This window comes from Rhinoraja longicauda, chromosome 18, assembly GCF_053455715.1.
Source record: "Rhinoraja longicauda isolate Sanriku21f chromosome 18, sRhiLon1.1, whole genome shotgun sequence".
Taxonomy (NCBI): domain Eukaryota; kingdom Metazoa; phylum Chordata; class Chondrichthyes; order Rajiformes; family Arhynchobatidae; genus Rhinoraja; species Rhinoraja longicauda.
In genome coordinates this window covers 3684751-3712017 of record NC_135970.1, presented here as the reverse complement: position 1 = coordinate 3712017, position 27267 = coordinate 3684751, and the positions used below count along the sequence as shown (strand labels likewise).

General features: G+C 45.9%; 1 protein-coding gene across 5 annotated transcripts in view; it reads right to left on the bottom strand.

Annotated features, from left to right (window-relative positions):
• tub (TUB bipartite transcription factor) overlaps positions 1-27267 on the bottom strand; it is a 164937-nt gene that overhangs the window by 43677 nt on the left and 93993 nt on the right. The window contains exon 1 of one of the 5 annotated variants that reach the window (XM_078414985.1): positions 19367-19678. The exons of the other annotated variants lie outside the window; for them this stretch is intronic. Coding sequence (XP_078271111.1) covers positions 19367-19413 — 47 coding nt within the window. The 5' untranslated portion in view covers positions 19414-19678. Of the gene's footprint in view, positions 1-19366; positions 19679-27267 lie in introns of those variants that run through there. 5 annotated transcript variants of the gene reach the window in all.

The following is a 27267-nucleotide window of genomic DNA, read 5'->3' as shown; positions in this document are numbered from 1 at the left end:
CCAGGCAATGTACTGGTGAATCTCTTCTGCACACTCTCCATTGATACCACATCCTCATTGTACTGTGGTGAACACAACTGCTCACAATACTCCCAATGTAATCTAACCAACGTTTTGTATAACTGCAACATGACATCCCAACGCTGATACTTAATGCATCGGCCTCTGAAGGCAAGCACACCAAATGCCCTTTTCACTACTCTGTATTGCTCGTTCAATGGGCCATGGACCTGAACCCCTAGTTCTCTGTTTGTCAATGCTTCCAAGGTCCCTGCCTGTTACTCCAAACATCCTACTAGAATTTGACTTCCTAAAGTGCAATATTGCCACACCTGTCTGGATTAAACACCATCTGTCGTAGATCTGCCCAACTCCAGCTCATCTCCTGCCCCCTGCATCTTTACACAATCGACTTTGCCATCTACAATTCCACAAATTTCGGACTCATTGATCAATTTAGGAATGTTGCGAGATTTTCATATTAAAGTTATAGGATTATTTTTTTTGTTATTTTCGATTATCAAGAATGCAAATGGTGCGTTTTGTTGATATTGTCAATTATCAGCTTGTCTCTTGCTGAATAATACCTTGTCCTTCAGATAGGCACTTGGAAAGGAATCTGAATGGTTGTTTGCGAGGAGCTAGCGTGTCTTATCACACCGCTCTCAAAACAAACTCTGACAGTCCCTGGTATGCGATCCGTCAAATATGGAGTAACACGACTTGCAGAGTGTTTGGAGGATAAGAAGTTCAATCAAGGATCAGAACCTTTCTCGATCCCAGACCAACCTTGGGCAACTCAACCTTCATCAGAAGGAAAATATGCAGGATGGAACTGCAGATGCCGGTTTACACTGAAGATAGACACAAAAAGCTGGAGTAACTCAGCGGGTCAGGCAGCATCTGTGGCGGTTGAACCATTGAGACGAGTTGACACTTCTGTAGCCTGGCTGTCCTCTTTGCTTGATTCTTCAGAGATGCTCTCAGTCTGAAGAAGGGTCTCAACCCGAAACATCACCTATTCCTTTTCTCCAGAGATGCAGCCTGACCCGCTGAGTTACTCCTGCTTTTTGTGTCTATCTTCTATATCATAGAGACATTAGTGATGATTCCCAGGCAATGTAATCACAAACGCCTTCTGGTTAAAAGGCCGTCCTGTGAAGAAATCAGCTGTCCATTGTTCTAGTGCTTTCTCTTTTACCACGCTTTGCAGCAACTGCTTCTGAAGTTCTCAACTATTCTTCAGCAAGGCGTCAGGAACAGGAGATTACATTACATTTGTCTTTGTCAATCTACTACAGGGAGTTACGATCAGTCTCAATAAACACACAATTTCAGCTCAATTTAAATAGAAAAACTTGAATCTGTCAAAAGTTCTGTTATCTATTGTGTACGGCTAAGATCAGCACGTTATTAAATGAAAAACAGCCAGCACACATTTCAACTACCAGTCAAGTCAATTATCCATGCGAGGAGAAAATGGAACCCTAGTGTAGGCCGTGACTTCTGTCCACTCCTGTGGGCGCCGTTCTTCATCTTGCTGAATGAGAAAGCTCGTACATGAAAGCAACCCCCCCTCACTGTGATTGTGCTCTGACTTCAGTGAATGTTTTGTGCAACTGCTGAGCTCAGAAGGAGCAGGTACTTTCTTGTCAGATTAGCTTTAGCACTGTTCTATCATCTGTATGCTTTGGATTTTAGAGTGATTAGACCGTAATAGAAATAAAAGATATTAGGGAGATATTAGGGAGTTGTCGTAGAGCACCTCACGCTGCCTTGGCAAGGCCAGCAGTATAATCAAGTTCGAGTCGCACCACGGCCACTCCCTCTTCCCCCCTCTCCCATCAGGCAAAGGGTACAGACGTGTGAAAACACACACCTCCAGACTCAGGGACAGTTTCTTCCCAGCTGTTATCAGGCACAACCAGAGAGCAATGCTGAACTACTGTCAACCTCTTTGGTGACCATCGGACTATCCTTAACCTTGCACTAAACATTATTCCCTTATCATGGGAGTCTGAGGAAGGGTCTGAGGAAACGTCACCCATTCCTTCTCTCCTGAGATGCTGCCTGACCTGCTGAGTTACTCCAGCATTTTGTGAATAATTTCCCTTATCATGTACCTATACACTGTAATAGCTTGATTGTAATCATGTATTGTCTTTCTGCTGACTGGTTACCATGCAACAAAAGCTTTTCACTGTACCTCAGTACACGTGACAATAAACTAAACTAAACAAATCTAAACTGGGTTGACCTCATGTGTAGGAAGGAACTGCAGATGCTGACTTAAATTAAAGATAGACACAAAATGCTGGAGTAACTCAGCGGGACAGGCAGCATCTCTGGTGAGAAGGAATGGGTGACGTTTCAGGTTGAGACCCTTCTTCAGACGGGTGCTCATGTCAGACGGTGTCTGCCAGAGTGAGCTGTGTGTCAATGGGCCAATCCTCATGTCAGGTAGTTCTACATCGCAGTGATGAATGGGAAACCGGTGAATGGATCAACGTTTGCCACGAGATTTACGAACATGGATCCATCTACATTGTAAAGGGGTCCGACTGCAATTTATCACAGACAAAGATGCCACTGTGCCTGCACTGGATTGCAAACAGAATGCTTCACAATCATACAGTGCAATTTATTGCCAGAATGCACTCCCAGCTTGTCAGAGTTATCACGTGGATAACCAATTCATTTACAATTTTCCTGCCACAATGCATCGATTCTTCTTCATTATTCAAAATATTCTGGCGATCAAGTGTGTTTCTCCGAAATGTCGTTTCCCACTGCCAGAAGCTTTTTGCTGCAAGATTCTCATTATGCTGTTGGCCATTTGGAGATTTAATTGCAAAAGGAAATGCTTTTAAACTGTGATCATAAAATGCGCACTTTTATTTACTCTCTTGGTTTAACTATAGATGACTTAACAGAAGGAACGAGTTCTCAATTTACCATGAGCTGGTTTTGTGAGCTGTGGTGTTTATCAGTGTGAACATAGTTAAGGTTTGGTCTGCTGGGCATTTGTTGTTGGTAAATCTGTTGACAATTCTACACAGGAAATCTGACCGCAGTGACATCAATAGAAAGTTTAAGGGGCACGGATTTATAGACATAGACCTTTTGCAAAACATGTAATCAGGGTCTCACTCATGTAGGATGGCATTGCCAGACTATTGAGTTGTGTCAAAATGTAATGTCCAAGCCTCTTCTCCCGCTCCCTTTACACTCTCAACTGTAAGTTCCTTGCCCCTGCACAGCCAAAATCTGCCCCAATTAATTTACACGTCTCCAACAATGACAAGACCGGATTTAGGAAGGAGTTAGAGAGCGTCCTAGACTGGTATCAAGACTGTAACCTCTCCATCAATCTCCACAAGATGAGAGAGCCGATTATTGATTTCACGAAGCAAGATGGATTACATGCCCCATTCGGTATTAATAAATGCTCGAGTCGAGATGGTCAACAACTTTAAGTTCCGAGGCATGAATATTACCAACCATCTGTCCTGGTCCAATTACATTGACAACATGGCCAAGCAAGCACGCCAATGCCTCTCCTCCCTCAGTAGTCAAAGGAAAATTGGAACGTCCCCAATGACCCCCGCCAATTCTAGATGAACCATAGAAAGCATCCTATTGGGATGTATCACGGATTTGTTTGGCAACAGCTCTGCCCAAGATTGCAAGAAACTGCAGGAGTTGTGGGTGTAGCCCAGTCCATTACATAGACTTCCCATCAGCTACCATTCATGCTGCCTTGGGAAAGCAGCCAACATTATCAACGACCACTCACACCCCAGACTTTCTCTCCTTCCCCTCTCCACTCGGGCAGAAGGTGTAAAAACTTGAAAGCGTGCACCACCAGATTCAGAAACGGCTTCTCCCTGCTGCTATCAGAGTCATGAATGGACATAGAAACAGAGAAAATAGGTGCAGGTGTATGCCATTCGGCCCTTCGAGCCAGCACCGCCATTCAATATGATCATGGCTGGTCATCCAGAATCAGCAGCCCATTCCTGCTTTCTCCCCATATCCAACTCTCTCTTGAATACACATGTGCTAAGAATATACCCTCAATCTTCCAACCTATCCCGTTGTGACCTTGGCACTTTTTCTGTAGCTGCAAATCTATATTCTGCACTGTTTCTTTGTTTCTATTGCACTACCTGATGTACATTTGCATGGTATGATTTGCCCAGAGAGCATGCAAACAATGTTTTTCAATGTACAGGTGGGGTGAGAGCTGCTTTACATCCTGGTCATCCACCCTGGGCAGTTCTACGGAACTGGCAACATCTGCAGCAAAGCCTCAACTGCGGTACTCTGAAGCACCAATTGCCACTTTTGATTGGTGTAGTCGACGTACGAAAGAAGAATGTACAGGTGCTCCTCGACTTACGATGGGGTTACATTCCGATAAACCCATCGTAAATCGAAAATATCAAAGGTCGAAAATGCATTTAATACACCTGATCTCGAGGCGTAAAGTCGAAATATCGCAATATTGCACCATCGGAAAGTCGAAATATCGCAATATTGCACCATCGGAAAGTCGAAATATCGCAAGTCGAAGCATCGTAAGTAGAGTTGCATCTGCACTTGTTATAATAATAAACCAATCGCTTGGTTCCCTGCAGTGTCTCCTGCAGTTTCTCTTCCATCACTCCTTAATCAAGTACAGCTCAAATCAGACTGCCGTCTCCATTCATCAACTCTAGCTAACTATTTGTCTCCTAATCAATTACCGTCGAGATCAGAATATATGTCCCCTCATCAAATACGGCTAAAACAAGATGAAACATATCTTGGGCAAATACAGCGCAAAGGAGCCAAGTCATCCTTAATCAAATACAGCAGAAATCAAACTGGATATCTCAAAATAAACAGCACGAATGAGGCTAGACAAACCTTCATCTCCGATAGAACAAATCAACACAAATCCATCTAATCATGCATTAATCAAATACAGAACAAATTGGACTGTTCACTTCTTAATCAAATACAGCACTAATTAGATTAATCACCTTTACCCAATACAAGAATATTCACCCTTTAATGAAATACAGGAACAAACAATCCTTAATTAAATCAACAACACCTCAGACTCAATTATTCACAATCAAATTCAACACAAATCACATTGAGGTTTCGGTTTATATTGTCACGTGGACCAAGCTACAGTGAAAAAGCTTTGTTTTGCATGCTATCCAAAAAGCTCAGATGTACCGTTCATAGATACAATCAAGACACACTCAAGTACAATAGGTAGAGCAAAGGGGAAGATATGGAGTTCAGAATATAGTTCTCAGCATTGTAGCGCGTCAGTTCCAGAGACAAAGTCCAATGTCCGCAATGGGGTAGAGGTGAATCAGACAGTACCCTAGCTTGTATACACTGGAATTTAGAAGGATGAGAGGAGATCTTATCGAAACGTATAAGATTATTAAGGGGTTGGACACGTTAGAGGCAGGAAACATGTTCCCAATGTTGGGGGAGTCCAGAACAAGGGGCCACAGTTTAAGAATAAGGGGTAGGCCATTTAGAACGGAGATGAGGAAAAACTTTTTCAGTCAGAGAGTTGTGAATCTGTGGAATTCTCTGCCTCAGAAGGCAGTTGAGGCCAATTCTCTGAATGCTTTCAAGAAAGAGCTAGATAGAGCTCTTAAGGATAGCGGAGTCAGGGGGTATGGGGAGAAGGCAGGAACGGGGTACTGATTGAGAATGATCAGCCATGATCACATTGAATGGCGGTGCTGGCTCGAAGGGCCGAATGGCCTCCTCCTGCACCTATTGTCTATTGTCTATTATGGAAGGACCGTTCAGAAGCCTGATAACAGAGCGGAAGAAGCAATTCCTGAGTCTGGTGGTGCGTGCCTTCTAGCGTCTGTACCTTCTGCCAGACAGGAGCGGGGAGAAGGAGGAACGACTGGGGTGGTACAAGTCTTTATGTCGGCTGCTTTGCCAAGGTTACGTGAAGTGTAGATGGAGTCAATGGTGGGGTCTGCTCTGTGTGATCGACGTCGACAACTCTCTGCAATTTCTTGCGGTCTTGGGCAGAGCTGTTCCCAAAGCAAGCTGTGATGCAACCCAAAGTGTGCTTGCAATGGCGCATCTGTGGAAGTGGAAGCATTGTTGGAAACGTGCCAAATTAACCCAGTCTCTAAAGGAAGTGGAGGTGTTGGTGTGCCTGCTTGGTTGTTGCATCAATGTGGTTGGTCCACGACAGGTTGTTGGTAATATTAACGTCAGGGAACGTGAAGCTCTCAACCATTTCCACTTCTGCTCCATTGAATCAGACTAAATATCCCTTCATTAATGTAGCAACAAAAAAAACACAATTCCCCAGTAAAATACTCAATGAAACAACTCTAAAGTAAATCCAGCACACATCACACCTTGAACAAATATAGCGCACGCCAAAATAATCACTCCTTAAAGAAATAGCAAGATCGTAGCAAACATTCCTGCATCAAAGATAGATACAAAAAGCTGGAGTAACTCAACGGTTAGACAGCATCTCTGGAGAAAAGGAATAGGTGACAGTTCTCCAGCTTTTTGTGTCTATCTTTGGTTTAAACCAGCATCTGTAGTTCCTTCCCACACTGCCCTGCATCAAATGCAGTGAAAATCAAACTAATCATCCATTGATAAAATAACAAATCAGGTTGAACAAACCTTGATCAAAGTCAATACACACCAGGAAAATAAAATCGCCCCTTTGTCAAGTCGTGCATCGATGATCCTAATTGCCCCAAAATCAAACACAGGTAAAACTGACTGAACGCCCCTCAATCAAATAAATCAGCCAAATTACTAATTAAATACAGCACAGAACAGATTGTACAACCTTTCATCAAATCAGCAACACGTCAGACTAAACACTCTTTAATCAAACATAGCACAATCAGATAACCTACCCCAAAATACAACACAAAGGTACAATAACCTTAATCTTACAAACCATAAAATCAGCCGAATCTCTACATAAACAATTTATAGAATCTTTCAGCAAATACAATTTAAACCAGACTAAACTCTCCACAGAAGAGTGTTAAAGCACATCAATCAATGATAGTACATGCCAAGTGCTGTAAATAGGATGGATTTGTGATGGGCCGAAGGGCCTGGTGATTTTAGTAGAGAGCGGACATGCCATTCCTTAAACATCTTTTGATCACATTAGCACAAATCAAACTAACCACCACTAAATCTGCATTGAGTCATCTGCCCCAAATGAGGTCCTGTAAATGTTTCAATCAGATCGTTCAGACTGATCCCCTAAGATTACTACAGTTTACATTAGATTAATCAGCCCCAAGTTATCTCAAACACAAAACTGACAAATTACCCCAGAATCAACTGTAATAAAAAGACACAGCAAATGAGACTAATCACATCGTAATCTCAATGAACACAAATCAGGTTAACAACCTTTTATCAAACAAGGCACTAATCAGTCTCATCATTCCTAAATCAAACATGGTGCAAAGTCAGACTATCCACCCCTTATACAAAAAGTAGTCCATTCATACACAGCACAAACGAGACCAATTTCCCTATAATTAATTACAACAGAAATAAAACTTAAACCCCCTTCATCAAATGAAGCCCATATCCAGCAAACTGCCCATAAATCCAATATTACACCATTTTTAAAAAAAAATCACTCCTTAATCAAATCCAACACAAATTAGACTAATCACTTCTTAATCAAATGCAGCAAGTATGTGCCTAAACACAGCAGAAAGCAGAACCAGTCTGCTCCCGAATCAAACACAGAATCCATGAGAGCGATCCAGTCAAACACAGCAACGATCAGTTCAAACACACCATCATCTAATGCTCACGTCAGACTCATCAATCCACAGTCAAATGCCATACTAATTATTCTGATCTTTTCTGAATCAGGTACCTTCATTAAATCAAGTTTACTGGAACCATTTCACCACTGAGTCAGCCACAGCATAAGTCAGACCCATCTCCTCCATCCGTACAGTACATGTCCAACTGGCCAGCTCCAAATCACAGAGAGCACAAATCAGACGAGTCAACACCAGATCAAATATAGCAGGCATCAAGCTGGTCAATGCCAGATTAAATGTAGCACGTATCAAGCTGGTCAACGCCGGCCTAAATGCACCACGCATCAAACTGGTCAACGCCAGATCAAATGTAGCACGCATCAAGCTGGTCATTCCTCAGTTACGCACAGTACCAGTCTCATACGGCTGCCCTGCATCAAATATAACACAGCATCAACGTAAGCAGCTATTGATCAGATACAGTACAAGTCCAATCAGTCTTGTCCAACAATTCAATATGTTCAATCAGACACTTCAACATCCAACTAGACACAACACGTCCAACCAAGTATCTCCACGTGTCCAATCAAACATCTCCGCGTGTCCAAGTATCTCCACGTGTCCAACCAAGTATCTCCACGTGTCCAACCAAGTATCTCCACGTGTCCAATCAAATATCTCCACGTGTCCAAGTATCTCCACGTGTCCAAGTATCTCCACGTGTCCAACCAAGTATCTCCACGTGTCCAACCCAGTATCTCCACGTGTCCAACCAAGTATCTTCACGTGTCCAACCAAGTATCTCCACGTGTCCAACCAAACATCTCCACGTGTCCAACCAAACATTTCCACATGTCCAACCAAGTATCTCCACGTGTCCAACCAAGTATATCCACGTGTCCAACCAAGTATCTCCACGTGTCCAACCAAGTATCTCCACGTGTCCAACTAAACATCTCCAAGTGTCCAACCAAACATCTCCACGTGTCCAACCAAGTATCCCCACATGTCCAACCATCTCCACGTGTCCAACCAAGTATCTCTACGTGTCCAACCAAGTATCTCCACGTGTCCAACCAAGTATCTTCAGGTGTCCAACCAAGTATCTCCACGTGTCCAACCAAGTATCTCCACGTGTCCAACTAAACATCTCCAAGTGTCCAACCAAACATCTCCACATGTCCAACCAAGTATCTCCACATGTCCAACCATCTCCACGTGTCCAACCAAGTATCTCTACGTGTCCAACCAAGTATCTCCACGTGTCCAACCAAGTATCTTCAGGTGTCCAACCACACAGCTCCACGTGTCCAACCAAGTATCTCCACGTGTCCAACCAAGTATCTCCACGTGTCCAACCAAGTATCTCCACGTGTCCAACCAAGTATCTCCACGTGTCCAACCAAGTATCTCCACGTGTCCAACCAAGTATCTCCACGTGTCCAACCAAGTATCTCCACGTGTCCAAGTATCTCCACGTGTCCAACCAAATATCTCCACGTGTCCAACCAAAACGGCTGGGCAAGTCCAACCAAACATCCCATCTTCTACTGAAGTACAAATCCAACAAGACTCCTTAATCAAACATTGTACCAATCAGACTAATAGCCCATAAATTAAATGCAGAACAAATGACCAAACTTCCCACCAGAAGCAAGAGCAGAAAGGACACTAATCTCCGCAAAATCAAATGCAGAACAAATTTCTACACATCACTCCTTAATCAAATCAAATCCAAATCTGACAAATCATCCCTTAATCAAATATAGTACCAAACAGACCCATCGTTCCTAGATTTAATAGAGTACTGTCCAAACAAAGCAAACCCTTAATCAAATACAGCATAATAAAACTAATTACTCTTTAATCAAAGAGAGTACCACTCAGACTAATCACCCCAGAATCGAATGCAGAACCTGTCTGAACACATACAGCGCCAATGTTTAGGAAGGAACTGCAGATGCTGGTTTAAACCGAAAATATACAAAATGCTGGAGTAACGCAGAGGTCTGAAGAAGTGTCTCGACACGAAATGTCATCCATTCCTTCGCTCCAGAAACACTGAGTTACTCCAGCATTTAGTGTCCACATGCAGTACCAATCTCTCTTACACTCCTTCATGAAATAAAGCATAGAGGTCACATATCATCACATCACCAAACACAACACACATCAGATAAAACATTTCTGAATCAAACAATACCAGAGTAATTACCCCGTAATCAAATACAAGACACATAAATCTTATCTCCCAATATCAAATAGAACACAAACCACATGAAACATTATTCAAATCCAACACAAATCAGTCTAATTGCAGTTAAATTAAACACAGCACAAATCTGTCTGATCTCCCCTTAATCTAAAACAGTACCAATTAGATTAATCATCCCAAATCAAATACACAATCAGTCAGACCCATTACTCCTAAATCAAACAGGACATTAATTGGACAAAACACCCAGGATCAAATGCAATACAAATCAGACTTGTCACTTTCAAATAAAACTTTCAGCTCCAATCAACCAGATGTTCCAAACAAAATTGAAGAAATCCACAGGGAACAATGATTTACAGCGGCAGAGAAGGAGGCTGAAGAGATTGCTGTACATGAGGCAGCACCAAGTCAATGGGCCGAAAAGCCTGTCTGAGTCACAACAGTTCTCTGAACCCATAACCACCCACATGGGTTGGCTGATGCCCTTCAATGTGGTCACTCAATATGGATCAGATTACCCATTCCCACTTCACATTCAGTGCAAGTCACACCACACCAAGAGTGGGTCAAGTTTACATGGATCCAAGGCATACCTGGGTGGATCGACAGTCTTACAAACCTCCCCGAGAGCTGCCTTCAAACTGGCCCTTCCTTCGGCAGAAACTGCTGGGCAATTATTCTCACTTCCTGTTCTGCACTGTAATAATGATCTTCTGATAATCTGGAGCCAATTTTGTTCTGTGGACTTTTGCCTGGTGGAAGCTAGATGGCAAATGGCCAGAGCCGTTGCACAAAGGGCCTGGATTCAGGATGAAATGGTTCTTTGTGCAGACTAATTAACATCCAGATACCAAAGATCCTGGCTGATGCAGAAATGGTCCCTAGGGTTAGAGGCAATGGTGTGTAGACGTCAATGACTTCCTCCTCTGGGGAGTTCTACTCACTTCATGTGTAGGGGGAAAAAACTGCAGATGCTGGTTTAAATCGAAGATAGACACAAAATGCTGGAGTAACTCAGCGGGTCAGGCAGCATCTCAGGAGAGAAGGAATGGGTGACGTTTCGCGTCGAGACCTTTCTTCAGACTGAAGAAGTCCACTCACTTCATATTGGGTTCATTTACTTTGCTGAGGTGCAACCACTAGATCTGTGCACTCTCCCACCACCTGCCTCATCCTCACAGTGTCCTTTCATTCACTTTCAACATGCCTCCACAGCTGGAAAAAGGTCCCTTGCAAAAGGAAGGATACAAAGTGCTGGAGTAACTCAGCGGGTCAGGCATCATCCCGAGAGAAATGACAGGGTACGTTTCAGGACAAGATCAGACTGACAAAGTCTGTAGAAGTGTCCAGCGTACTTAATTCCCAAGTACTTAGAAGCACATGAAGCATGGACGGAAATCAGCATGGTTTTGTGAAGGAGAGATCTTGCCTGACGAATCTATTGGAACTCTGCAGAAGTAAAAAGCTGGATAGACAAAGGGACGTCAGTGGACGCTGTTTAAATGGATTTTTAAAAGGCCTTTGAACAGGTGCCACATGTGAGGCTGCTGAACAAAATAAGAGCCCGTGGTATTAAAGGAAAGATACTAGCATGAATAGAAGGTTGGCTGAATGGCAGAAGGCAAAGATCGGGAATAAAGGGGGCTTTTCCTTGTTGGCTGCCAGTGACTAGCGGAGTTCCACAGGGGTCAGTGTTGGGACCACTACTCTTCATGTTGTATATTAATGATGGAGCTGTTGGCTTTGTGTCCCAGTTTGCGCTATGAAGATGGGTGGAGGTGCAGGTAGTGTAGAGGAAGCAGCAATTCTGCAGAAGGACTTGGACAGGTTGGGAGAGTGGGCTGAGGTGGGAGATGGAATACATCGTATGTGATCAGGCATTTTGGTAATAGGAATAAAAGTGTAGACTACACCGATCAGCCAAAACATTATGACCACCTGCCTAATATGCTGTTGGTCCTCCGTGTGCAGCCCCATACGCCGCAGGGTGCGATGTAGACAATAGACAATAGGTGCAGGAGGAGGCCATTCGGCCCTTCGAGCCAGCACCGCCATTCAGTGTGATCATGGCTGATCATTCTCAATCAGTACCCCGTTCCTGCCTTCTCCCCATACCCCCTGACTCCGCTATCATTAAGAGCTCTATCTAGCTCTCTCTTGAATGCATTCAGAGAATTGGCCTCCACTGCCTTCTGAGGCAGAGAATTCCACAGATTCACAACTCTCTGACTGAAAATGTTTTTCCTCATCTCCGTTCTAAATGGCCTACCCCTTATTCTTAAACTGTGGCCCCTGGTTCTGGACTCCCCCAACATTGGGAACATGTTTCCTGCTTCTAACGTGTCCAACCCCTTAATAATCTTATATGTTTTGATAAGATCCCCTCTCATCCTTCTAAATTCCAGTGTATACAAGCCTAGTCGCTCCAGTCTTTCAACATATGACAGTTCCGCCATTCCGGGAATTAACCTAGTAAACCTACGCTGCACGCCCTCAATAGCAATAATATCCTTGTGACACATTCCTCCCGTGACCACCATTCAAATTTTCTGTGACTTGTGCCACAGTCGACTTTCTGTCGGTTCGGACCAGACGGGAGACCCTTCGTTGCCCTCGCGCATTGATGAGCCTTGGGCGCCCAACACCCTGTCGCCGGTTTGTGGTTTGTCCCTCCTCGGACCACTGTCGGTAGGTACTCACCACTGCTGACAAGGAGCACCCCACAAGCCTTGCCGTTTCAGAGATGCTCTGACCCAGTCGTCTGGCCATAACAATTTGGCCCTTGTCAAAGTCGCTCAGGTCTTTACTCCTGCCCGTTTCTCCTGCATCCAACACATCAACTTCAAGACTGTTCACTTGCTGCCTAATATATCCCATTCCTTGACAGGTGCCATTGTAACAAGATAATCAATGTTATTCACTTCGCCTGTCAGTGGTCATAATGTTTTGGCTGATCAGTGTATATTCTAAATGGGGAGTGGATTCAGAAATCAGAGGTGCAAAGGAACTTGGGAGTGCTGGTGCAGGATTCCCCAAAAGTTAATTTGCAAGTCGAATCGTTAGTAAGGAACGCAAATACAATGTTAGCATTCATTTTATGAGGACTAGAATATAAAAAAACAGGGATATAATGCTGAGGCTTTATAAGGCGTTGGTCAGACTGCATTTGGAAAATTGTGAGCAGTTTTGAGCCTCATATCGAGAAAGGATGTACAGGTATTGGAGAGGGTGCAGACGAGGTTTCGGAGATGATTGGGTTAATGAATGATGAGCGTTTGATTAGCTCTGGCCTGTACTCACTAGAGTTTAGAAGGTGAGGGGGGAACCTCATTGAAACTTACTGAATAGTGAAAGGCCTGGATAGAGTGGATGTGGAGAGGATGTTTCCACTAGTGGGAGAGCCTAGGAGCAGAGGGAACAGCCTCAGAATAAAAGGATGTACCTTTAGAAAGGAGATAAGGCGGAATTTCTTTAGTCGGAGGTTGGTGAATCTGTGGAATTCATTGGGTACTTTTAAAGTGGAGATTGACAGCTTCTTGATCAGTCAGGGCTTATGGATAGGAGGCAGGAGAATGGATTTAGTAGGGGAAATAGGTCAGGGGCGCTGGCTAGCGAGGCTGGAGGGGGATCCACCGCCGGGGATGTGCACACATTCTCGGTGTCCGAGCATGAGGTGAGGTGGGCTCTGACGCGTGTGAACACGAGGAAAGCTGGAGGCCCAGATGGTATATCTGGGCGAGTACTAAAGTCTTGTGCTACTCAGCTTGCTCCAGTGCTCACCACAATATTCAACCTCTCCTTGGCAAAGTCCGTGGTCCCTGCATGCTTCAAAAGATCCATCATTGTACCGGTGCCAAAGAATGCCTCTCCAGCGTGTTTAAATGACTACCGACCGGTGGCCCTCACCTCGGTTGTCATGAAATGCTTGGAGAGGCTAGTCAAGAAGCACATCTGCGCCCTCCTTCCTCGCAACATGGACCCACTACAGTTCACATACCGTCCGAACAGGTCCACGGATGATGCGGTCTCCCAGGTTCTACACACCGCTCTCTCTCATCTGGACAGCCAGGGGGGCTATGTGAGGATGCTGTTCATTGACTTTAGTTCAGCATTCAACACAATAGTCCCCAGCAGACTGGTTGAGAAGCTGCTGGAACTGGGGCTTAGCACCCCTCTGTGTGCCTGGGTCCTGGACTTTCTCACTGCCAGGCCCCAAGTGGTCAGGATGGGGGAACACACATCTAGCTCCCTCACCCTGAACATAGGATCCCCCCAGGGCTGCGTCCTTAGCCCCCTACTGTACGCCCTGTACACACATGACTGTAGGGCCAGGTTCAGCTCAAACTCCATCATCAAGTTTGCTGATGACACTGTGGTGGTGGGCCGGATCTCCAACAACGATGAGAAGGCCTACTGGGAGGAGGTGGCTGATCTGGCACTCTGGTGTCAGGACAATAGCCTCCTCTTGAATGTCACTAAAACAAAGGAGCTGATTGTGGACTTCAGAAGGGCTAAACATCCAAGGACGTACACGCCACTGGAGATAAATGGGTCTATTGTGGATAGGGTGAGCAGTTTCAAATATTTGGGAGTCCGCATCGCAGAGGATCTGACGTGGGCAACGCACATTGCCGCACTGGTGGGTAAGGCTAAGCAGCGCCTTTACCACCTTAGACAACTGAGGAAATTCAGAGTGTCTCTGAGGATCCTTCATTGCTTCTACTCTGGGGCTGTAGAGAGCATCCTGTCCGGCAACATTACAGTCTGGTTTGGGAACAGCTCTGCCCAGGACAGGATGGCCCTGCAGAGAGTAGTGCGTTCGGCAGAACGCACCATGGGAACTACACTCGTCCCCCTGCAGGACCTATACATCAGGAGGTGCAGATCCAGAGCAAGCAAGATCATGAGGGACCCCTGCCACCCCAGTAACGGACTGTTCCAGATGCTACGGTCAGGCAAACGCCTCCGCTGTCACGCTGTGAAAACGGAGAGGATGAGACGGAGCTTCTTCCCACAGGCCATCAGGACTGTCAACTTTGATAACCCCAGAGACTAAATTTTTGTCGACACTTTTTGTGCTATGTTTAGTAACTTATTAACTTTATTTATATGCTGTAACTGTAATTATTTTTGTGCACAACCCGCAGGCATTGCCACTTTCATTTCACTGCACATCGAGTATGTGTATGTGACAAATAAATTTGACTTGACTTGACTTGACTCATGATTGAATGGCGGAGTGGACTCGATGGGCTGAGGGGCCTAATTCTGCTCCTATGTCTTATGAACATGACTATTATGCCCACAACTGGGATTATCTGTTAAACTGCAACCTTCTGTATGTTGCGATATCTCAATCTGTGTTTGCAATTTAATATTTTATTACTTTTGAAGTAACATCACAAGAAACGTTTTGAAAATGTATTTGCTTTTGCCAGCGTGACTTTGGTCACAAGTACACATTTGGAAGGTTACATCTTTAACATCAAAACCTAGTCTCGCCTGAATAAAAGAGTGGATGTTGTTTTATCCGCAGGAGATCACTGCTGCCAGTTGATGGGTGTGATTTCCACCAGCTGAGAAGGCCAGCAGCTACCTACCTTCCACTCAGACAGCTGGTACTGGCCTGCAGTGCTGCAAATACACAGACTGCTCATTCAACACATCTCCATTCCTCAAACAATCAGCTTGCCAACAACCCAAAAGCCACAGCTACCATGCGTAGGAAGGAACTGCAGATGCTAGTTTATACCAAAGGTAGACACAAAGTGTTGGAGTAACTCTGTGGGTTAGGCAGCATCTCTGGAGAAAAAGAATAGATGGTGTTTCAGGTCAGATGCCCCGTGCTAAGGAAGGGGGAACTTGAGACCTTGTTGTTTCTGACTTTGCAGTCCACTGCATCTGCCACCTCCTGGGGAAGTGGTACTTCAGGTCAAGCTGTGGGCCTGGTCGGGTCTCTCTGTCAGGCCGCGGTGCCCAAGGGCAGGCTGTCAGCCTGGGTCAGGCCTTGCAGTCAGGCCGTGCTGTCGGGTGTTCCCTGAGGTCAGGCTGTCGGCTTGGTCGGGCCTCTCTGTCAGGCCGCGGTGCCCAAGGGCAGGCTGTCGGCCTGGGTTGGGCCTTGCAGTCAGGCCGTGCTGTCAGGTATTCCCTGAGGTCAGGCTGTGGGCCTGGTCGGGCCTCTCTGTCAGGCCGCGGTGCCCAAGGGCAGGCTGTCGGCCTGGGTTGGGCCTTGCTGTCAGAGTATGCTGTGGTCGCTCCCTGTGTTCAGGCCCTTTGTACAGTCGCCCCTCTGGGTCAGATCATGAGGCCAGACGGTGTACATCTCTGGGTCAGGCCTTCAAGGCCGGGAGTCTGCCAGCCTGTCCCGTAGCTGTTGGCCGTGGCTCCAGTTATTTCCAGATGGGTTTTATGAGCGAGGTTAAATCAGACCCTCACACGTCCCACATCTTGGGGCCTATCCTGGACCACTGTTGCCAATGTGATTGGCGTTACAGGCGCAGAGACAGCGAGGGAAGGGGAGTGGGAGGCAGAGGCAGAGGCAGCAACTTCCCACCATGGGACTGACTTAGGAAAATCTCTGTACGTCTCAATTAGAAATGTTACTTTGAAAAGCTCATCAAAGGACTCGTTGAGTCTGAAGAAGGGTCCCGGCCCGAAACATCATCTATCCATTTCTCCAGACCCGCTGAGTGACTCGCTGAGTGACTTTGTGCCATTTTTTTTGTATACTGCGTCTGCAGTTCCTTGCTTCCTCATTCTTCAAAGGACGTTCCACATTAACATTGGAGAGGCTGACTGTGAATACTCTATAATACCTCGCATTCAGTACTTTATTGTATTGGCCAGAATTCTGAGCCATTCTGTTTATTTGGCCTCAATTACTCTACAGCGGGAACTCAATAAAGAAGGCATCTGGTGAATTTAACCGGCGCTGCAGAGTTGTGAATGTTAAGTCTGAACGTTTGCAGTGTTATCTTTACTCGGTATCTTGCCTGAGTCAGACAGTTGTTGTTTCTATTTTGGTGACAATGGATGAAGCTCGCACACCAGAGAGACACGGGAGAGCCTTGGATTAATCACTCACCACAAAAGGCAATGGTCCAAATCAATTTAGAGATGCTGGAAAGAGGGGAGAGATAAACAGCTTAAATCTTTTAATAAGAATGTTCAAATCCTTCAGCTCCACAGATCAGATAATGGGTAATTGGCTGAATTTATGCAGGAACATCAAGCTGTTCACCGTCTTTTGAAGAACAATGCGTTTATGTTGATGATTGCAATGGACAGAAGTCAGGTCCCAACAGTAATATAAACGAATGGAAATGAACAGCTTCAACAAATAGGGTGCACACGCACACATGTGAACAGTCACAATCACAGTCACACACTCACATGTGTACAGTCACAAACACAGTCACATGTGTACTGTCACAAACACAGTCACATACACACTCCCATGTGTACTGTCACATACACACACTCACATGTGTACAGTCACATACACACACTCACATGTGTACAGTCACAAACACAGTCACATACACACACACAGATGAACACTCACATTCACAGTTGCACACACACACACAAACACACAGTTACACACACACTCTCATACATGCACATTTGCACAAACACACTCTCATGCACACACACACACTCTCAAACACACTCACACACTGCCATCCTCATGCACACACACACACACACTCACTCACACACCCATGTACACTCACGCGCACACTCAAACACAGTCTCAAAACCACATTTTCACACTCATGCATTCTCACACACATGCATCCTCACACTCACGCAATCTCACACTCACGCAAACACACTCTCAAACACACTCACTCACACACACTCTCACTCACACACACTCACTCACACACTCACTGTCACACATACACTCAAACACACACTCACTCTCACTCACACATACACTCAAACACACACTCTCACTCACACACACTCTCACTCACACTCACTGTCACACATACACTCAAACACACACACTCACACTCACTGTCACACATACACTCAAACACACACACTCACACACTCACTGTCACACATACACTCAAACACACAGACTCACACTCTCACTCACACGCATACACTCAAACACACACACTCACACTCTCACTCACACACTCACTCTCACTCACACACTCACACACACACGCACTCACACACACTCACACACTCACTCACACACACACTCACTCTTTCTCACTCCTGGCCCTCTCCGGGGCTACATCAGGTCGTGTCGCTGCTTTCTGACTCTCAGGCACTCAGGTCTCGGCCAGAATAGGCGATGAGAGGGCCTCGCTGCCATGGCAACGTGGTTCATCGGGCAACAGTCCAGCGGAGATGTGAAGGTGCTCACCACACTAGTGCCTGCACAGGGAGGACCAGAGGCAATTAGACATCTCCCCCCTGGAGCAGGTCAACTGAAAGCTGGCGGATGACCGCTCCTGCCCGCTGCAGTGAGGTGTCAGACCAGCCTGCACTGGCCTGAGGATGGGTGACCCAGGAACATTGCTAGTCAGTCTTGTAAACACACCAGCTTCAACCACACCACCTCCTTGCAGGGCTGAACCAACTGAATGAAGCCACCAATACTTTCAGAAAAGCAAGTTTTATTTAAAACAACAATAGATCGAAAGTTTCCAAAAATCTGATTGATGTTTAGGAAACGCAACTATAAAAGGTTTATATGAATAGTGCACTTACAAATTGAACTGCAGCACAACTGCTCAGGAAGCATGCGTTTAGTTTAAATGTGCAAACATCCTACAGGGCCGGGCTTTTGCTGAGCTAAACCAGCAGAAAGCAGAGCCAAGAAAAAGCACGGCTTAATGTTTGTAATTCATGGATAACCCAATGAAGTCATGCAAACTGTGAATCAAATGAAGTGATGAACAGACACAGGCACCAGCTTAATGGATGATATTGTCGCCTGCTCATGACATCACACCGATGACAATGACACATGGCTCCCCAGATTTTCCTTAATTCCACCGCAAATAAAATAGAAATTGTGCTTTTTTTTGTTATAAATAAGCAGCGGCCACCTTTAAAGCCAACCACTCTGCGTAAGGGACAATGTCTTCCCCCTGTTAAACCGGCAAAACCCATTCCTAGTTCATTTCACCAGCACGAGCTGAAGGGAACAGCTTGAGATCATTGTTTAACAGAGTACAAAGCAACAGCGAGGACACACTGGGCTGGCACGGCTCAGGATGCAAGATAGAAACCACACTTTCAAACGACAATCGAGATGAAGCCATATTAATGTGGACCAGCGTTGATTGTCGGAGACAGAAGCACTTGCCCATACCTGTAATGGATCCAGTCAGAGAGATGCCTAGAACTCATGATCAACATCAGCTGTCGGGTGTCCAGCACAAAGGCCTGTGACCTGAAGTAGTGATCCCGCGATCCGGCTACTGAAGGACATCTGCCCCGATTCAAGCATCGTCCAGCACTGCTCCAAATCTTCAACTTCACAGCCAGCGCCAGGTACTGACACTCAGGCAGAGAATGAGCTGGGAGTCGACAAACCACACCTACAGCAACTGTCCCTCACTCTGTGGAAGCACACACACTCTGCCGCTCTCTCGCTCTCTCTCTCTCTCTCTCTCTCTCTCTCTCTCTCTCTCTCTCTCTCCCTTTCTCCCTCCAGCTCCCTTTACCCCCCTCTCTCCTCTCTGCTCTCTCTCTATCACTCCTCTCTCTCCTCTCTCTCTCTCTCTCTCTCTCTCTCTCTCTCTCTCTCTCTCTCTCTCCCTCTCGCTCCTCTCTCTCTCTCCCCCTCCCTCCCTCCAGCTCTACCCCCCTCTCTCCTCTCTCTCTCTCTCTCTCTCTCTCTCTCCCTCCCTCCCTCCTCTCTGCTCTCTCTCCTCTCTCTCCTCTCTTTCTCTATCTCTCTCTCTCTCCCTCCCTCTACCTCCCTCTCTCCTCCTCTCTCTCTCCTCTCTCCCTCTCTCTCTCTCTCTCTCTCTCTCCCCCTCCCTCCCTCCCTCCAGCTCCCTCTACCCCCCTCTCTCCCCTCTCTCTCTCTCCACTATCTCTCTCTCTCTCTCTCTTTCTCTCTCTCTCTATTCACAGCCAGCAATCTGCACAGCCAAGCGCTCAGATAACACTCCAAGTAACAAAACAAGGATTGCTGCAAATCCAGCCAGCTTTGATGTCTTAAAACCTTTTTTTTCAGCTTATGCCTATGCATCCCCAGAAAATATTCATTTGTTATATCAGAATATGAATTAATTTCAGGTGATTCATTCATTCACATGGAAACTGAGGCAAAGTGTTGCTGCTGAGAGCATTAATAAATATACTTTGATCTCCAAGGATGTTTTATATTTAAAAGCAGGAATAATCTGCAATAAAGTGACTGTTTATCTCCTCAAATGATTTCTCATTCATATGTATTGTTTAATTTTCATTGTGAGCATCACACACCAAAATAATTAGATGAAACAGCTTCAATTCCAATTGAAACTAACGGAGTAAAATCCTTCAAGGATATTTTATGTTACAAATTACAGGTATTTAGAATAGACAGAGCACGCACATAATGAAGGGGTCCTTAAATAAAACGTTAATAAATATTCTCCAAAGATCTTAAAGGAACTGTACATGCACCTGCACTTCTTGTGAGCAATTGATTCTAATCCATCGGTTGGACAACTAAAGTGAGTGGTTTATTGATTGCAGCCATACTTACAGGCTGGAAGATGCACGATTTAAAATAAATGGAAATGTTAAAACAATGGCTAACAATGCCGCACAATATCATAACAAAACACTGGATGTACTGTGGGCCAGCGAGGAAGGATTAATGTGACCAGGAATGAGTCTGAAGAAAAGGCGACCAAATAATACAGGACATAGGACATAGAACAGTACAGCACAGGAACAGGCCCTTCGGCCCACAATGTCTGTGCCTAACATGATGCCAAGTTAACCCAATGTTGGGGGACTCCAGAACAAGGGGCCACAGTTTAAGAATAAGGGGTAGGCCATTTAGAACTGAGATGAGGAAAACCTTTTTCAGTCAGAGAGTTGTGAATCTGTGGAATTCTCTGCCTCAGAGGGCAGTGGAGGCCAATTCTCTGAATGCATTCAAGAGAGAGCTGGATAGAGCTCTTAAGGACAGCGGAGTCAGGGGGTATGGGGAGAAGGCAGGAACGGGGTACTGATTGAGAATGATCAGCCATGATCACAGAAGGGCCGAATGGCCTCCTCCTGCACCTATTGTCTATTGTCTATTAACCTAATCTAGGGGATGCAGAAGAGTACAGTTCAGGAGGTAAGAGTGAGGGCTTTGATGAACATTGAAAATGTAAAAGAAATGGCATAGGGAGGTTATGACCACTAACCTGAGGAAAGACGTTCTTGCCTTAGAGGGAGTACAGAGAAGGTTCACCAGATTAATCCCTGGGATGGCGGGACTTGCATATGAGGAAAGACTGGATAGACTAGGCTTGTACTCGCTGGAATTTAGAAGACTGAGGGGGGATCTTATAGAAACATATAAAATTCTTAAGGGGTTGGAGAGGCTAGATGCGGGAAGATTGTTCCCGATGTTGGGGGAGTCCAGAACCAGGGGTCACAGCTTAAGGATAAGGGGGAAGTCTTTTAGGACCGAGATGAGAAAACATTTCTTCACACAGAGAGTGGTGAGTCTGTGGAATTCTCTGCCACAGAAGGTAGTTGAGGCCAGTTCATTGGCTATATTTAAGAGGGAGTTAGATGTGGCCCTTTTTGCTAAAGAGATCAGGGGGTATGGAGAGAAGGCAGGTACAGGCTACTGAGCTGGATGATCAGCCATGATCATATTGAATGGCGGTGCAGGCTCGAAGGGCCGAATGGCCTACTCCTGCACCTAGTTTCTATGTTTCTATGTTTCTAACATGTAGAAGGTGTGGGCAGAGGTGGGAGAAATCTTAAAGCATACATTGAAGGAATGGTAGAGATATTAAACAGATATTTCTGGTCCCAGTGAGATAATGAGCTTCAAAGATGGTGTCAACTTCTTTGTTTGATCTTGGGTGAGATGTTTGAGAAAAGAGTGGCAAAAGATTCTCAAACCAATGATCTCTCTATTTGCCAGGCACTTTAACAACTGGCCATGGGCTATTCATGTTAACTGCAAGGGCATCTAGAAATATGAATCAGGTTCAAGCAAAGTATGTCATATATTCAATTAATGTTTTGAAAATTGGCTGTAGGAAGAGGCCATTCAGCCCATCAAACCTGTCCCAGCTCTCTACAGGGACAACACAGTGGACAACCATTGCCCAATCCATCTCCACTGTGTCAATCAGTTTTAGTCATTGTCTCAACAGAAAGGCAGTGACACGTAATCTACCATCATCGTGATCTGTTCAATGATATCAGACTAATACTCACTTAAGATAGACACAGAGTGCTGGAGTAACTCAATGGGCCAGGTAGCATCTCTGAAGAACTTAGATAGGCAACGTTTCAGGTCAGGACCCTTCTTCACAATTTAAGAACGGTCCCAACCAGAATAGTCACCCATCCTTTTTCTCCAGGGATGCTGCCTGACCCGCTGAGTTACTCCAGCACTTTGTGTCTATCTTTGGTCTATACTAGGATAAGTCCAAGTCAGCATGGATTTATGAAAGGGATATCATGCTTGACTAATCTTCTGGACTTTTTTGAGGACGTGACAAGTAAAATGGATGAAGGGGAGCCAGTGGATGTAGTGTATCTAGACTTTCAGAAAGCCTTTGATAAGGTCCCGCACGGGAGATTGGTGACTAAAATTAGCGCACATGGTATTGGTATTGGATAGAAAATTGGTTGGCAGACAGGAAGCAAAGAGTAGGGGTAAACGGGTCCTTTTCAGAATGGCAGGCAGTGGCGAGTGGAGTGCCGCAAGGCTCGGTGTTGGGGCCGCAACTGTTTACCATATATATTATTGATTTGGAAGAGGGAATTAGAAGCAACACTAGCAAGTTTGCGGATGACACAAAGCTGGGTGGCAGTGTAAACTGTGAAGAGGATGTTAGGAGGTTGCAGGGTAACCTGGACAGGTTGAGTGAGTGGACAGATGCGTGGCAGATGCAGTATAATATAGATAAATGTGAGGTTATCCACTTTGGCGGCAAAAACAAGGAGGCAGATTATTATCTCAATGGAGTTAGGTTAGGTAAGGGGGAGGTGCAGCGAGACCTGGGTGTCCTTGTACACCAGTCACTGAAAGTTGGCGTGCAGGTACAGCAGGCAGTGAAGAAAGCTAATGGAATGTTGGCCTTCATAACAAGAGGATTTCAGTATAGGAGTGAAGAGGTTCTTCTGCAGTTGTATAGTGCCCTGGTAAGACCACATCTGGAGTATTGTGTACAGTTTTGGTCTCCTAATTTGAGGAAGGACATCCTTGTAATTGAGGCAGTGCAGCGTAGGTTCACGAGATTGATCCCTGGGATGGCGGGACTGTCATATGAGGAAAGATTGAAAAGACTGGGCTTGTATTCACTGGAGTTTAGAAGGATGAGAGAGGATCTTATAGAAACATATAAAATTATAAAAGGACTGGACAAGCTAGATGCAGGAAAAATGTTCCCAATGTTGGGCGAGGCCAGAACCAGGGGCCACAGTCTTAGAATAAAGGGGAGGCCATTTAAAACTGAGGTGAGAAAAAACTTTTTCACCCAGAGTTGTGAATCTGTGGAATTCTCTGCCACAGAGGGCTGTGGAGGCCAAATCACTGGATGGATTTAAGAGAGAGTTAGATAGAGCTCTAGGGGCTAGTGTAATCAAGGGGTATGGGGAGAAGGCAGGCACGGGTTATTGATTGGGGACGATTAGCCATGATCACAATGAATGGCGGTGCTGGCTCGAAGGGCCGAATGGCCTCCTCCTGCACCTATTTTATATGTTTCTATCTATGTTTCTACTAGCATTTGCAGTCACTTTCTACACTAATACTCACCCACTTGTATGATGCAAAGGTTAAAACCATGACCGTAAATCTACACACATGCGCAAAATTCTGCTAAAGACGACATCTCAAATTGGAAGAGGAAATGTTGGGAATGTTCAGCTGAACAGTCAGCCTCTGTGGAGGGAGCAACAGATAACATTTCAGGTGGCTGAGCTCCTAATAGAGCGTCACAAGTTATGATGAGTAATTGTTGATCTGAACCATTGGTTGCCTTGGGGCAGCTGCTGATGAAATGGTGCTGAACTTCTGGGCAACACGGTGGGGGATTTACACCTCCAGAAATAGGAATGTTCATTTTGGATCTTTACTCTAAGGGACCCTCTAATAAGGATCTTAACTGCTGAATAATTATATGAGGAGTTCTGTGTGTTGGTAAGGTACAGGAGCTGTGAAGGCAATTCCTGCTTTAGTTTCATTTCGGGATACAGCCCATAAACAGGCCCTTCGGCCCACTGAGTCCACACTGACCACCGATCACCCATTCACACTAGTTCCATGCTATTCCACTTTCTCTTCCACTCTCTATACACTAGGGGCAATTTACAGAGGGTCACTTAACCCACAAACCCACACGTCTTTGGGGTGTGGGGGGAAATTGGCACACAGACACACTCACACACACTCACACACACTCACACAGACAAGCACACATACACAGACTCACACAGACACACAGACTCACACACACTCACTCGTACAGGCACATACACACACTCACACGGACACACACACACACAGTCACATAACATACACACCTACACAGACATACTCACAGACACACACACTCACATACACACACACCTACAGACACACACACCTACACAGACACAGACACACTCACACAAGCACACTCACACACACACACACACCTACACAGACACTCACACAAGCACATAGACACGCACACACTCACATACACACACACCTACATAGACAGACACACTCACACAGACACTCACATACGCACACACCTACACAGACACACTCATACAAGCACACAGACGCACACACTCACATACACACATACCTACACAGACACATTCACACAAGCACACAGACGCACACCCACTCACACGGGCACACACTAACAATAGACATGCACACTCACTGACACACTCACAATCAGGCACACAGACACAGACACACACACACACACACACACAGACGCACACCCACTCACACGGGCACACACTAACAATAGACACGCACACTCACCGACACACTCACAATCAGGCACACAAATAGACACACTCACAGACACGTGAACTCCCACTCACTCCCACCATCACTCACACAAATAGACACACACACACACATATTCACACACTTCCCACGATACCCAGGAAGCACAAACATGCAGCTCATCTGCCACAGGGGAGAGGGCCCAGAGAGAGAAGGTTGGGCAAGTGCACGTGGGTCACAAGGTGAGAAGGTGGTTCTGGGTGAGGCCAGGCCACCTGCCAGGGGAAGCGTTAGAAACCATGGCAGGAAACACCCAGAATAACCCTCTCCAGGAGTGACGATCATTACATGTGGGAACAATGCTACAAAACTCCCAGATACAGTCAAAGAGTGCTGGAGTAACTCAGCTGGCCAGACAGCATCTCTGGAGAACGTGGATAGGGTCCTTGTAGCTAATATCCCCTAATCCAGGCATCGTTCTTGTAAACCTTCTCTGCATCCTTTCTAAAACCTCCACATTCTTCCTGTATTCGAGTGACCAGAACTACACACAGTACTCCAAATACAGCTGAACCACAGTCCTATAAAGCTGACCTCCTGACTCTTATATTCAATGGCCCAACCCATGAAGGCAAGCATACTGCATGCCTTCTTTACTGCTCTATCTACTTGTGTTGCTGCTTTCAGGGAGTAATGGACTTGGACCCCAAGATCCCTTAGTACATCAAGTTATGCAAAGTACAAGTTCCCAGATCTCGTGGAAGCTTGTTGGTTCCATGAGGCACCGAGATACACTGAGCTTGGTAAATAGATTCAAAGGAGTAGAAACAACTGGACATCTGATCCCATCTTGTGCAACCAGTTTTGTGAAGTGACTGTGTCTTCCCGGCCCCCAACATTCTCCCTGCCCCTCATCTCCCCTTCCCGGCTCCTCACAACCCCTCCTCTCCCCCTCATCTCCTGACCCCTCCCCTTCCCACCCCTCCCCTCCCCTCCCCTCCCCAGCATTTCCCTCATAACCCCTAATCTCAACTCCCACCCCTCCTGTCCCGACCACACCTCCCCTCCCCTCCCTACAGCTCCCTTTCCCAACCCCTCACCTCCAACCCATCAGCACCCACCCCTAACCTCAACTCCCCATCTCTCTCCTCCCAACCCTCCCACCCATCCCCTCCATCCCCTTCCTGCCCTGCCCTGCCCCTCCCCTCCTCTCCCTATCTCTTCCCTCACCTCTCTACCCCTAGCCTCAACTCCCCATCCCTCCCCTCCCAACCCCATCCCACCCCTCCCCTCCCCTTCCTGCCCCTCCCCTCCTCTCACCTCTCCACTGTGGTATTAGGTGTCTGTGTGACACTAACCGTTGACTTAAGGCACACACTCTGAAACCTTGTCCGTGCCTTTCCCACTGAGTCAGGGACCTGGGGTGAAGCACTTCTCCAAATGGAGCTCTGTGGTAAGCATGCAAAAGCCATTACATTTTAGTGGGAGATGGTCCAGATAACCAACTCAGCTAACGTTTCCCGTAGGGCTTCTAGCTTCAATTCTTTTTTTAGTTTAGAGATACAGCATGGAAACAGGGGCTTCGGCCCACCAAGTCAATTGGCTTCTGTAGATTGTCCCCAGTGTGTAGGATGGAACGAGTGTACATTGGTCAGCATGGACACGTGGGCCAAAGGGCCTGTACCCATGCTCTATCTCTAAACCAAACTAAATTCTGGCCTGACGCCTTTTGATAAAACTATAAAACTCTTTGTTACACTTCAATCAAATGCCTCCCAGATGCTTGGAGATATTTTGAAGTCACGGCACATTCTCAATGAATGGAAACTCGTCCACCCAGGGACTTCACGGAGAATGCCAAGTGTATTGTTAGGAGCTCTGAAGGAAATATCATATCATATCATATATATACAGCCGGAAACAGGCCTTTTCGGCCCACCAAGTCCGTGCCGCCCAGCGATCCCCGTACATTAACACTATCCTACACCCACTAGGGACAATTTTTACATTTACCCAGCCAATTAACCTACATACCTGTACGTCTTTGGAGTGTGGGAGGAAACCGAAGATCTCGGAGAAAA